Source organism: Marmota flaviventris, chromosome 4, assembly GCF_047511675.1.
Source record: "Marmota flaviventris isolate mMarFla1 chromosome 4, mMarFla1.hap1, whole genome shotgun sequence".
Lineage (NCBI taxonomy): Eukaryota > Metazoa > Chordata > Mammalia > Rodentia > Sciuridae > Marmota > Marmota flaviventris.
This window is the reverse complement of record NC_092501.1, coordinates 30194191-30209269: the sequence shown is the minus strand read 5'-3', so window position 1 is coordinate 30209269 and position 15079 is coordinate 30194191. Positions and strand designations below refer to the sequence as shown.

Sequence of the window (15079 nt, the reverse complement as noted above, 5' to 3'; positions counted from 1 at the left end):
GGAAGTACCATTTCCCAATAACATCCTTAACATGTACCTTTGTTATTTTATCTGGGAAGCTAAGGCAGAAGGACCCCTTACATACTTATGTGTGTGATCATTTCTATCCCTAATAAAAGTAACTCTAAATACAATGTTTAATTCTATTAGTTCAGTAGCTTTCCACTGGATATAATCTAGAACAATCATATTTCCTACAGTGACCAGTATATTCATGAGAATCAATATTCATTTCCTAATTAGACATGTAAGCAAAATTAAAGAAAATCCAGCCTAGGATTCAAAATGGATAGGAAGAACACAACCCACAACAACCATCAAGGACACTGCCTCTTCAGAGAAACTGGAGTTTCTCTAAAAACAAAGGCGAAAATGGGAGGGGAGGGAAGGGGAGGGGAGGAGGGATAGTAGAGGATAGGAAAGGCAGCAGAATACAACAGACACTAGTATGGCAGTATGTAAAAAGTAGATGTGTAACTGATGTGAATCTGCAATATGTATACGGGGTAAAAATGGGAGTTCATAATCTGCTTGAATCAAATGTATGAAATATGATATGTCAAAAGCTCTGTAATGTTTTGAACAACTAATAATAAAAAAATTAAAAAATAAAATAAAAACAAAGGCGAACTCTCATTACTAACAGATACCAAAGATGACATCTTTTCCTTAAAAACATAGTCAAATTGTCATTGATTTCCATTCTGTCTCTGCTTCCTCTTTTTTTTTTTTTTTTTTTTTTAAAGTACTAAAGCACCTCTTCTATACCAAATCCCTCATCCTCAACATGTACCTTTGTTATTTTATCTGTTTGCTCTTCCCAGGACCCCTTACATACTTATTTTGATAACCACAGTTTACTCTCTCCTTTCCCACAGTCTTGGTTACCTGGTTCTAATATTCTTCACTATGAGGCTAACTCTTTTAATATGGACAAGAGTTGGTATGTCCTGTCTTCCCCAACCCACCCAGAAGTTCTTTCTGGCCCAAAACTTTCTCTTATTTTGTTACTAGCTACTTGTCAGGTAAAACAACCTCTTTCCCTTACTTTTATTTTTATCATTTCCTATAATCTCAAACATCTTTTATAACTTGTTATAACACATCTATTTCTGTTGTCTTCCCAGCAACATTGTAAGGTAAGTGGAAAAACTACTATCATGCCCTGTTTACAAAGAAGGGGCTTAAGTATAGAAAATGATACAGGTAACATTAGTTGTTTATAGCTTCCAAGTGAGGTATCCTGGTTCACAATCCCATCATACAAAAAAACCATATATTACAAATGGGCAGAAATATGATTATGTGCCTTCAGATGAAATATTTGTTTAAAAGATTTCAGATAATTTAGTTCTTATTTAAGTCACTGAGAATATTGTGGTCTCAGTAAGAAGAAGCACATTCAACTGTATCCAAGGATACTATATCTGTGGGAAACAGAAGAACAAGGCAAGATGATTGCTCTATGTGTCATTTTATATAAAGCTTGGTGACATTATCCAGTAAGATCACACAGCTCTATTCTAAATTTACAGAAATTAATCTGGTTTCCCAAGGAAGTTTTCTGAGTATTCTAGTTTATTAACCAGAATTTTCACTAGTAAGTTCCCACACAGGTTTATCAGAAATTGATTTATAAGCTACAGGAACTGCCCACCCCAAGTTTGATAACTCTTGGGTGAAATGATAAAGCTCCTAACCTCATAAAGCTGAAGATTGGACCTTGGACCTTTGACAGCCTCATCAAGGTACAGCCACAGGATGAAGCCCAGCCCAAGAACACCAAGCAATCTTTACTCTTCCCCTTAAAACTCACATTTTTTGGCCATAGGACATGGGGTGCAAACATAAGGGCAAGGTTATAGGCAGACATCTTATTCTTGTCTTGCTTCTTCGCTGTCTGGTACAGGAGATCAAGCAATAACTTCAGTAAGTTACGATTGGGTGGGGGAAGAATGAGGAAGAGCAACTGAAGAGCCTCAATCTGCCGCTCTTTATCTGGTATATTGGTCTTGTTTCCTTTATCATCAAACTGCATCAAATCTTAAAAATAAAAGTAAATATTAAAAAGGAGGGAGAAAATAAAAGCAAGAAAAACCAATACTATTACTATTATCCTCCCTTCAATTCCCAAAGGAGAAAAAAGAATCAAGCACAAACAAAATTTTAAAATTATAGCACCCTAGTATGTACAAAGCCTTGGGCTTGACTCCCGCCCTGGAGGGAGGGGGAGGATAGATTTTGCCAGGTACTTCCAGTGCAACCATGGACATATTAATGTATTAATGGGCTAGGGATACATCTTATTGGTAAAACACTAATGTGTGAGACCCCTTATTAGTAAAACACTAATGTGTGAGATAATGTATATTATCATTATTTCCATCAAAATAATGATAATATACAATATACATGCATTTGCATGATCAGTATCATTAACAGTCAATAAATATAAATCAAAACCATAATGAGATACCACTCAACATCCACTAGAATGACTGTAATCAAAAAGACTGACATTAACAAATGTTGGCAAAGAGAAAATTAAACCCTCCTACATTGCTGGTAAGAATGTAAAATGGTATAACCACTCTTGAAAACATCTTGGCAGTACCTTAAAAAGCTAGAGCTATCATATATCCCAGCAATTCCATTCCTAGGTACATACCAAGGAAAAATGAAAACATGTCCACACATGCCTTTACAATGCTACTCCTCCCCTTTTCCTCCTCAAATATTTTATGGTTAAAATAAAAATCAGAGTGAATAACAGGATGATCCAAGCAGCTCCTCATGGGGTCAAAACCATTGTGTCTTCTCTAACAGGCTACACAGGTTATCTTATTTTTGGTACTGGGGATAGAACCTAGGGGTGCTTTACACTAAGCTACATCCCTAGTCCTTTTAATTTTTTATTTTGAGACAGGGTCTCACTAAGTAGCTCAAACTTGCAATCCTCCTGCCTTAGCCTCTGGGATTACAAGGATGCATCACTGAGCCTGGCTGCAACATAGGTTATCAATAAAAACAATCCCCTGCATAATCAGAATTTCAAAGAATACTAACAACCAATTAGGTATAACTTATATGGACCAGAAAATTATTTCAGTGTGTTAAATTGTTTAAACTAAATAATAATTTCAGGAAAGGCAGATAATATTTATAGAAAATACATCCAGTTAATATGAAATTGAAAACGAAAATTCTTCCAGGTATCAGCAAGGCATATCAAATGCTGCAACAGGGCCACACCTTAAAATATTTTCTAGGAACAGTGAATCATGGGTCAGTGAAGTGAAGGATTTCAAAAACTGCACTAAATGAATGAACTCAACAGGAAAGCAAATGAAAATAAGCATCCTTATGTTAACACACAAAAAAGAATTTATTAGTATCTTCTAAATCTTTTCCAAAGCTCTAACAAGTTTATTTCCCCCCATATTAAGGGTAAAATCACATAACATTCTAGCAGAATTACTCACTCGATCATCTAGATTGCTAGTAAAAGTGCTTTTAAAAAGATCTAACCTGAGCTGGGTGCAGTGGCAGCTGTCTATAATCCCGGCAGCTCAGGAAACTGAGACAGGAAGACTGCAAGTTCAAAGCCAGCCTCAGCAACTTAATGAGCCTTAAGCAACTCAGCAAGACCTGTCTTTAAATAAAATATAAAAAAGGGCTGGGGATGTAGCTCAGTGGTAAAGCACCCCTGATTTCAATCCCAGTACCAAAAAAAAAGAAGAGAAAGAAATGCTCAAGGGCAGAAAACTAAGTAAATGCTCCATGGATTTTGATACTATGTATACTCAGAGCCTATGGCAACATAATAGCTGTGCAATTAAAGAATGAATTCCCTACCACAAAATCATAAAGAATGAGGCAACCATTTGTGAGGTAAAAATAGAACATTCTCCAAGATACATTAAGTGAAAAAAAGCAAACCACTGAACCATGTGTGTAATACCCTACCATTCCATAAAAAGGGAGGAATATATGTAAGTGTTGTAAGTGTACAAAATATCTCTGGAAGACTACATTAAAAATCAACAGCACTGGTTGTCTCTGGGAAGAACTGGGTGCTAGGGAACAAGAGTGGGAAAGAGGCTTTTAATTGTTTATTTTTTTGAATATTTTAAATTTTGAACTATGTGAATATATTGCCTATTCAGAAAACAAATGAAATTATTTTTAAAAAGCAAATTTGTGGGGCTGGGGCTGTAGCTCAGTGGTAGAGTGCTCACCTCCCACATATGAGGCACTGGGTTCAATCTTCAGCACCACATAAAAATAAATAAATAAAGATATTGTGTCTATCTACAACTAAAAAAAAAATTTAAAAAAAAAACCACAAATTGTAAGTGTAGACAATCTCAACTGAGGAATAGACATATTAGCCAAAACAAGGCAAACATACCAAATCTATAACTAAATGAGTTGTGTGAACCCCATGAATTCATGCAATATAATACAATACAATGAAAAGCATTTATTTTTTGAGCAACTAAAACATTCAAAGCACTATGCTAGGCTTCCAGACCTTACCTTATTGTCAGTGTCTTATCTTAATCAGAAGCTTAATTATCAAGAAAAAAATTAATTAAATCAAACTTAACTGGTCAATACTTAAGAGTACCCCCCAAGAAGTCCAGTGATATAACAAAGTTTTAACCAATATCAGCAGAAATACTACAGTGAGTTACAAGTCACAAAACCCCAAAGAATTTTACTAAATTCAAAGAAATGTATTTACATCTCCTTCTCATTTTCTATACTCACCAGCAATTTTGAGGTGTGCATGGAAATGTTTATGGGTCAACAGGGGCTCTGGTAACTCTCCTAGAAACATCTTCAGCAAAGTGGCAACATCATTTGAATGAAATTCCCCTGATTCCAAGTCAATATCAGTTCCATTATTGAGAGCATCCCTTAAAATCTGCTGTCGGACACTATTGCCTGGTACTCTAAACAATCCCTCTACTCGCAAGTCTGTTTAGCATGGAAGCAAACAGGTAAAAAGAAAGCAAAAAGAGAATTTTTGATTAATTCATATAACCTAAGTAATTTTTTTTCATTTAAAAGACCCTTTATAAAGCTCTTAAAAGAGATTTTACCTTTTTTTTTTTCTAGAGACGTTTGGAACCCACTGGCCCCTCTGAGGAGACATATATGGATGTCCCTGAGCACCTGGAGATCACCTAAACTGAATGTTCCTGTTAAGAACCACTCACCCTTCTACAGTACTTTATAGAGACTCCGGATTTAACCAAGTCAATGATCAGAATGAGCTTGGAAAATAAAAAGAAAGAAAAACCAAATCTCCCTGAGAACTCCTTCGCTCTGGTTCTTCCCATACTCTGGAGGGGTTAAGTTCCTCGGTAGAGGTTTGTTGCTGCTTAAACTGATTTCTCCAGTCCAGAATAAACCTAGAGACTCTGGGTTGGTCCAGGAACCAGAACTCTTAACACATTAGATCACCTTTCAGTCTAGGAGATTCCCGGAAGCTTAGGGTCATCTCAACTAAACTATTCTTCCCTTCTAACTAGGTTCTATGCTTATCTAAGGAGATATTAAAAGGGTAGGGGGAAGACATATAGTTTTGGCTTGATCTGGAAGAAGGATGTCCACGTTTTCACTTTTACATAACCTCCTTATTCAGGAGTTCACATGACTTCAGGGCCAGGCAGGTAATGATAAAGGACCAAACAGGACCATAACAAACTGGAGAACATCTCTGTGCTCCATCTGATTGTGTCCACGTGGCAATGGGGCCCAAGGATGCTATATGTTCCTACCACCCAAAGAAATTGAAAACCTGGATTCTCCCCACTTTAAAACACCAATAACTAATTTTATTTTTAATCTAATCCTTTGCCAACAAGTAAAACATAAATATAGATGACTTAAACTCAAGCTGCTAGTTTGTAACCTGTGTTCTAACTCCTAGCACAATGTCCCACCATAGAATAAGTTATAAATGAGCATTTGGGTTGATTAAGAAGACATGTTGAATTTATCAAGACATCATATAATGCCATATATTTCACACATTCTCAGCTGTACCAAGCACTTAGAGCAATGACATCAACAGCATGACTCCTAAAAAATGAAATGTAGGGCTGGGAATGTAGCCTAGTGGTAGAGTGCTTGCATAGCAAGCATGAGGCCCTAGGTTCAGCCCCAGTACTGCAAAGAAAGAAGGGAAGGAAGGAATGGAGGGAGGAGAGGGGAAATTAAGTGAAGAATATTAATCATGGAATTCTGAAAATGAAAGATGAAAAAATACCATTCTCCCTTAAATAAATGTAATGATTCTTTAGAGACAATGAATTCTTTAAAAAAGAAATATCTGAGTAAAAGGGGAAATGTAATTTCATAGGCACTATGCAATTAATATACATCTCTGAGAATATATGGCAAATCAATACATAAGATGAAGTTTAAAAGGAAATATACTTAAAAATCTGCCACCTGAAATTAATTATTACTGATTATTTCTTTTTTTGAGTTAACTGGCATCTACAAAGCTCAAGGCAGTTAGATCTCAATGAAAAACTTACAAGTCCTCATTTAACAAAGAACAATAAAACTTGAAGTACTCTTACTTTTGTGCAGATATTCAATCAGTTGGTATATCTGGGCAATGCCTTCCTCTGTCAGTGGGGATCCAAATACCACTCCTTTTTCTGTAAAACCGTATGCAGGATAGGGCTATATTTCACATAAATAGTATAAAACCATCATACTTAAAACTACTCTAGCAGCACATTTCACAGTTCAGCAAATGTTTTCAAAGGGTCAACAAAAAAAAAAGTTTAGCAATGGAAGTACGTGTACCAGAAAACACAATCAGATCAATTTTCAACCACTTCTCTCAAGCTCAGTATTAGACTGTAGGTTCCTTGAAGGCAAAGACTATTTTCATATTTAAATAACAATACCTAGCATGTTACTATTTAATTTAAAAACAAACCAAAAAGAACTTAAACTATGATTGATTATCCACTGGAGTTGCTACAGGATTGGATATATTAATGCTTAAGCATTTTTCTACTTTAATGATTCCTTTTATTTAATAAAATGCCACCTCTTTCATGTGTTATCAAAAGCTGTGCTGGGGTTGTAGCTCAGTGGCAAAGCACTTGCCTAGCACATGTGAGGCACTGGGTTCAATCCTCAGCATCACATACAAATAAATAAAAAAAGGTATTATGTCCAATACAACTAAAAAACAAAAATGTTCTATTATTTATTTATTTATTTATGGGAAAGGCTCTTTTTGGGTAATTTATAGGTACCTGCTTTATAAAAGCATTCAATAGAATGAAAACATTTGAGAAATACTGCAATAAAAAATGCCCAGGCTGAGGCTAGAGTTGTGGCCCAGTGGTAGAGCACTCGCCTGCCATGCATGAGGCACTGGGTTTAATCCTCAGCACCACATAAAAATAAATAAAGGTATTATGTCCACTTACAACTAAAAATATGTACATTTAAAAAAAATGTACAGGCTTTCTTTACTCTTTAGCTATGTAAGTTTTTAGTTGTTTTTTAAAATATTATTTTAATTTTTTTAATATTTATTTTTTTAGTTGTAGTTGGGCACAATTATTTTAATTTATTTTTATGTGTGCTGAGGATGGAACACAGGGCCTCGCACACGCTAGGCAAGCACTCTACCGCTGAGCCACAACCCCAGACCTAAAATTATTAATATAATAATTATACCCCTGGAGTTATGCACACCAGGAGGATTACTTGAGCCCAGGAGTTTGATGCCAGCCAAGATATCATTTCAAAAATTTTTTTAAAATCTGGAAAATTAAATATTACTTTAGTACACTATTAACGTAGCCTAAAAATTAAGATGACCCTGATAACTACCTAAACTAATCATGTCATCTCACAGGGTTGAATATATTTTCTTTAATTATTTCTTTACCTAGTTTTTGTCATTTTAATTACTAGTACTTAACATTCTCTACTTATGAAAATGAGAAAAAATGACCAATTTTTTGGGTTAGTTACAACTTCTCAGTGAATATTCAGATGTTAGAAGTGAAGCCAAGAGAAGACTGGGCATGGTGGGGCACACCCTATAGTCCCAGCACTCAGGAGGATCACTCCAGAAGTTCAAGTTGTGCCTGGGCAACACAGACAGACCTTGTCTCAAAGGAAAAAAAAAAAAAAAGCGAAAAGCCTGAGGAGCCACTGAGAACTGCCCACCCTTCACAGACACATCTCCTACCCTTCCGCTTGAGAGACATTAGAGACCGGAAAAATCCTGATGCTGGGCCGGCCCCACCAGGCAACTTAAGGTCCACTTCCCCCATCAGCTGAGCCAACTCCGTTCCAGGTAAATCAATAAGCCTTGTGATATTGCTGACCACCAACTCCGTAAACACCTCAGGTTTCTCATGTCGCAGTTTCTCCACAAAAAAGTCAGGATTGAAGATAATGGGCTGACCTCGAAGGGAAGAATCATTGCAGATGATAAAATTACAGATGGCATCACTGAAAAAAGAAAAAAATGAGGAATCTTTTTGGGGAGATCATTTTTGTATGTTTTTTATATGCCCCACCTGAGGGGTTATTTGGTTCCTGAGTCCACACACAGGCTGAGGTTTCCCAACTGCCCTCTCTCTAATTGAGCCAACTGCTCTTGTAGTCAGTTCCTCACAACAAGTTTTCATAGTCCTCCCTCTTCCAGTCATAACTGCTCCAGGAGCAGCAGCTGACGGTGCTGACATGGCCAAGTCCAAGAACCACATCATGCACAACCAGTCCCTAAAATGGCACAGAAATGGCATCAAGAACTCCCAAGATATAACTCTCTTAAAAGGGTAGACCCCAAGTTCCTGAAAAATATGTGGTTTGCCAAGAAGCACAACAACAAGGGCCTGAAAACAATGTAGGCAAACAAGGCCATGAACACACATGCCAAGGCTATCAAAGTCCTTGTGAAGCCTGAGGAGGTTAAGCCCAAGATGTGAAAGGGTGCCAGCTACGAGCCTGATTGCCTTGCCTTCTTTGCCCACCCCAAGCTCAGGAAGTGTGTTCATCATGCCCTCAGGGCTCAGGGTTGCAGGATCTGCCAGCCAAAGGCCAAAACCTAAGCCCAAACTAAGACCCAGGGCTGCAACTCCAGCTCTAGTATTTGCTCCTGCTCCAGCTCCTGCTCCTGCTCCCAAAGGTGGGAATTATCTGCAGACTCCAAGGATGCCCAGGCCCCTGCAAAGGCTCCATAGTAAAAGCTTCTGTCCTCAAATGTGAGGACAGAAGGACTGGTGTGCCTCTGGGCCCCTGTTTGTAGGGGACTGGTTTTCTCCTATGCTGTTTGTACAAATAAATTCAGAGGTCAGAAAAAAATAAATTTCATAATTACAGGTAGATGAAATAGATACTCAGTTTTGTTCAGATCCAAAATTAGGTGTTTTTTTTTAAACTTACGCACATATGTATGTATTTAGCAGCACTGGGGATTGAACCGAGAGCCTCAGCATGCTAGATATACACTCTACCACAGCTGTAACTTTAGCCCAGTTTTATTTTAAAATTGTTCGGTTCTGGATGCCTTTGACGTATCCATCACCTAAGTCTTACCTTTGCACAGAAAGTTTCTTCTCCCTAGGGTCCCTATACTGGTTTTCTACTCCCACATCACATTTGACTCTACTCCTGGCATAGCTCCTTTGACTCTCAAAAGTATTTTCTTCTCTGTTCTTTGTTTCCCAATGCCTAACTATTGAATCCTTTTTTACTTCTAATATGTTACATTTAAGAACTGTATTATTAACCTGATGTGGTGATGCATTCTTATAATCCCAACTATCAAGAAGCAGAGGCAAGAAGACCACAAGTTCAAGGCCATCCAAGGCAATTTAGTGAGACCCTGTCCCAAAATAAAAAATTTAAAAGGACTGGGGATATAACTCAGTAGTAAAGCACCCGTGAGTTCAATTCTCAGTATAAAAAAAAACTTTAAAAATTTCAAACTTAAAAAGAACTGGGGATAAAATTAAATCCCTAATACCACTAAAAGAAAAAAAGAACTCTATTATTCCATCTCTATTAGCAGAAATATTGTTTATTCCCATCATTAATTGACTCTAATGGCTTGTTCTAATCCTTATTATACATTATACAGTCATCTATTATATAACCAATGAATAGATAAAACACAAGCCAGAAAGAACAAGTTATCGCATCTCATTCAGGCAAAGTTAAATTCACCTGACTCATATAAACATTTCACAATAAAAACAATCACAATTTAAAAGTTGTTCACTACATCATAGGTACTAAAAAATAGGTACAGAAAAAAATGACACCTCTAAATATTAATTTAACTAAATATTAATTTAACTAATCAATAATACACTTTAGCAACACTACACAGATAATTTTAATAACAGTATAATGAAAACAAGGCATGAGTAAATTTCTTTTTTTTTTAAAGAGAAAGCAAAAGAGAGAGAGAATTTTTAATATTTATTTTTCAGTTTTTTCGGTGGACACATCTTTATTATTTTATCTTATGTGGTGCTGAGGATCGAACCCAGTGCCCCGCGCATGCCAGGCGAGCACGTTACCACTTGAGCCACATCCCCAGCCCAAGGCATGAGTAAATTTCAAAGTTCACCTCTACTTACTTGAGAGTATTAAACTTTTTTTTTTTTTTTTGGTACTGGTGATTAAACCCAGGGGCACTCAACCACTGAGCCATAGCCCCAACCCTATTTTGTTTTTTATTTAGAGACAGGGTCTCACTGAGTTGCTTAGTGCCTCACTTTTGCTGTGGCTGGCTTTGAACTCATGATCCTCCTGCCTCAGCCTCCCAGCTGCTGGCGTTACAGGCATAAGCCACCACATCCAACAGTATTAAAGCATTTTAATCAACAGACCAAATTTTTAGTTGGTGGCTAGTAGATTCTTTCTTTGCTCTATAATTATAATGTATCCTGAGAAATCGAATGAAAATTTAATGGCAAGGTGTGGTAGCATCCCACTATAATCCCAGCAACTCATGACTAGGCTAAGGCAGAAGGATTGCAAATTCCAGGCCAGCCTTTGAGACAGGGCAATTTAGCAAAACCCTGTCTCAAAATAAAAAGGGATAGGGATGTAGCTCAATGGTAAAGGGCCCCTGGCCCAAAAAAAAAAAAAAGTAGAAATACGAATGTGTGTTCCAAAGCCAAAAAGTCACTCAGAGAGGAATTTGGAAAGCTTATCCCTTCAACCATTTTACACACTAACATAGGTTATTTTTCCTAAATAAACTTAAAGATGCCAATGATATAATATAAGCCAATCAGAATCAGAAGCACTTCCACCCTAAACCTTTGACTAGAGACTTTGTGTGTGTGTGTGTGTGTCTTGTGGATACTGGGGATTGAACCCAGGAGTGCTCTACCACAGGCATTTTAAGCTAGTCAAATTTAGCAGTAGGGAACCATTTTTTAAGACAGATTCTCACTAAATTGCTACAGCTAATCACAAATTTGAGATTCTCTTGCCTTGGCCTCCCAAGTAGCTGGGATTACTGGGATTACAGGTGAGTGCTTCAGCACCTGGCCAATAAAAGTGCGAAGGGGGAGGCTGCTTTTTTTGTGACATATATATATATATATATATATATATATATATATATATACTGGAGATTGAACCAGAGGCACTTAACCACTTAAGCTACATTCCCAGCTCTTTTTATTTTTCTTATTTTGAGACAGGGTCTCACTAAGAAGTTGCTTAGGGCCTCTCTTAAGTTTCTGAGGCTGGCTTTGAACATAGGATCCTCATGCTTCAGCCAACCAAACTGCTGGGGTTATAGGTTGTGCCACCACACCTGGCACAAGAGCCTTTCTTTCTTTCTTTTTTTTTTTTTTTTTTTTTTATGTCAGTAATTTCAGGCAAGAAACAAGAGTCAATATAGAACTATTATTTATAATCACTGCCAATGAGAAATCAGCACTTACTGAGAAGTCAAAAAAATCATGAAATGTGTAAGTACCAAAGAGAAACATAATTTATAGAGCCTAAACTAATCATTTATGAAATTTTAAAGGAATTAAAATACCTTTTAATTCTGAATAACTAATTTCAAATCAAATTAGTTCTAACATATAACCATTTATGAACAATATCCATTATATTCGTGAAGTAAAAGCACATATACACATAAAAACTACAGAATTGTATTAATTTTATTAATGTCCAGAGCATGATCTGTTAAGACTTTAAAACTTTTATCAGAGCTGACTCTTCCAGCACTAAATTGGATCAAGTACTCAAGAAAGAAAGGAGCTAGAAGCACAAAGCCCGTAGCTATATAGTTTCTCAACAGAGTCCTTCCTCCTGGCCATCAACCCCGAGACTCCCTCCTGAACAACCTGAACAGGTAGAAAGAGAGTCCAGGCTGCCCCTAGCTATCTGCAAGAAATACAAGAAAAAGACACGTTGGAAGTCCTAACACATAAAGAACAAATAAACAATCTCCTTTCTTTTCCCTTCTGCCCTCCCAAGTTTATTACTCTTGCTATTTGTTACGGATACACTTAAATTTTTCATTAAGCTAGTTTTTTGTTTGTTTTACCTCTTCCTCATTTTTTTCATTGTAGTATAAGACAGTACCTAAGACATGGAAATGATTTTAAAAGAAGGAAAAAGGAAGATAAGAGATGGAGGTTATTTTTAAAAAGTTAACCTATATGCCAAAGCCCACTAATACCTTTCCAAACAATATGCAACGCCACAAAAAGCCAAGAATATAAAGGAACACATTCAAGAACTTCAGAGATTTCTATGACTACAGAAAATACAATATTTAAGCAAATTTAAGCAAAAACAACTCCTTATTCTAAAATATTTTAAAACAAACTCCAAGTTTGCTCCAAATTCAAGAAAAATAAAATAAATTTCTTACATAAGTGCTGAAAGCTTCTGATGAGGCATTGGTAAATCGAAGAGACAGGAAAAAAGCTTTCTCCTTGTTTGTGTGACAAAGGAACTCTCCTTTCCCTGCCCCAGTACAGCCTACACAAATTCCAGACATGCTAGACAACACAAGGACACATTATGGGGCCTGAAAGGCAGTACTTATTAGGACTCTGAGCACTCTTTTGCAAGTAGGAACAAAACAGGAATAAAAAACTGGACCAGTTAACTGTATTTGCCAACACACACATAAAGCTCAACAGGAGACTCCCATCACCACTCAAAGTTGTATTATATGAAACAATTACATAATGTAAGAGCATAGAAGGAACAGTTTTACAATATATGGGGAGGGTTGATCCATACCTCACATCATACACAAAAAATAAATTTCAAACAGAATAAATATGTAACTATGAAAAGCCAAACTTTTAAAACTCTAGATCAGTAATTTATTTGCTCTTTTGCAGTGCTGAGGCTCAAATCCAGGGCCTCAGAAGTGCTAGACAAGTGCTCTACCACTAAGCTACCTCTCCAGCCCTAAAGACAGTATTTAACAATAAATTAGCCAGGTGCAATGGCACATGCTTACAATTCCAGCAACTCAGGAAGCTTCAGGAGGATTTCATGTTTCACAGCCTGTACAATTTAAGAAGATCTTATCCCTAAAATTAATGAGGCAAAGGAAGAGCTTTGTTGTTGTGTTGTTTTTCAGTCTTTTGCTGTACTGGGAATTGAACCCAGAAGCACTCAACCCAGCCTTTTTTTTTTTTTTTTTTTTAAGACAGTGTTTTGCTAAGTTGCTGAGGCTGGCCTTGAACTTGGCAATTTCCCTGTTTTAGCTTCCCAAGTCACTGAGATTATAGGTGTGTGCCACAGCACCAGCCAAGAGTTTCTTAAAGAGGATGTAAAAAGCACAATCCACAAAAAAAGGGTGATAAATGTATCTACAGTAAAATTTAAAACTTATTTCATATAACATTTTAAACTTTATTGGCATAAACTTATTTATAGTATCCTCTTCATTTTAAGGAATATAGGTTCCAGAGCAATAAATTCCAAATCTTTATTCCTAATACTGGTAATATGTGTGTTCTCTCTTTATTAAAGTTATGATTATTAATGGTCATCAATTTCATTAGCTTTGTCAAGATTCCAACTTTTGGTTTTATTGAACCTCTCTACTATTTGTTTGTTCATTTCATTAGCTTCTGCTCTTATCTTTATTACTTTCTTCTGTTTTCTTTAATTCAGGACAAAGGTGACACTGAAAATCACTGGAAATGTATGACATTTTCACTGGGACGCTTGGATATCTACAGGGGAAAAAAATGAAAATCAATTCCTACCTCACACTATACACAAAAATCAGTTCCAGGTGAACTGTAGATCTAACAACAAAACAATAGCATCTTAGAAGAAAACAGAAAAACATACTCTTGGGCTGGGGTTGTGGCTCTGTGGCAGAGCACTCGCCTTAGCACCACATAAAAATAAACAAACAACAAAATAAAGAAATTCTGTCCATGTATAACTTAAAAAATATTTTTAAAAAGGAACATATTCTTTTTTTAAAAGCATAATTATCTTTATAAATAATAGACAAATTCACTATGAAAGAAAATAAGAAACTCAAACTTTGGCAAATACATAGTTTTACATAATTTTTTTTTCTTTTTTTTTTCTATTAGTTGTTCAAGACAATACAATGATCTTGACATATCATACATTTGCTTCAAAGGAACATATTCTTAAACTCAAAGTGAGGAAATAATTTTTAAATAAGACCTAAAAAAATAGTTAAAAAGAAAAATATTAATATACTTGACTTCATTAAAATAAGAGTGTGTTTATCAAAAGACATGAATAAACACAGGATGGGAAAATATATATGCAATATAAATAATCAAAAAGGAACTCATATCCTGAATATATCAAGAATTTGCAGGGCTGGGGTTGTGGCTCAGTGGTACAGTGCTCACCTAGCATGCACGAGGCGAGGCACTGGGTTCGATCCTCAGCACCACATAAATGTAAAATAAAGATACTGTGTCCACCTAAAAAAAAACTTAAGAATAAATATTTAAAGAAAAAAAAAAAAAAAGAATTTGCAACCAGGTGCAGTGGACCACACATGTAATCCCAGCGACTC

The 15079-nt window shown here is 36.2% G+C and overlaps 1 protein-coding gene across 1 annotated transcript in view; it reads right to left on the bottom strand.

Moving 5' to 3' along the window:
• Arhgap19 (Rho GTPase activating protein 19) overlaps window positions 1–15079 on the bottom strand; it is a 49507-nt gene that overhangs the window by 24922 nt on the left and 9506 nt on the right. The window contains exons 2-5 of the mRNA XM_071611043.1: window positions 8243–8508; window positions 6600–6680; window positions 4774–4983; window positions 1817–2043 (exon numbers count right to left, since the gene is read on the bottom strand). Coding sequence (XP_071467144.1) covers window positions 1817–2043; window positions 4774–4983; window positions 6600–6680; window positions 8243–8508 — 784 coding nt within the window. The remainder of the gene's footprint in view (window positions 1–1816; window positions 2044–4773; window positions 4984–6599; window positions 6681–8242; window positions 8509–15079) is intronic.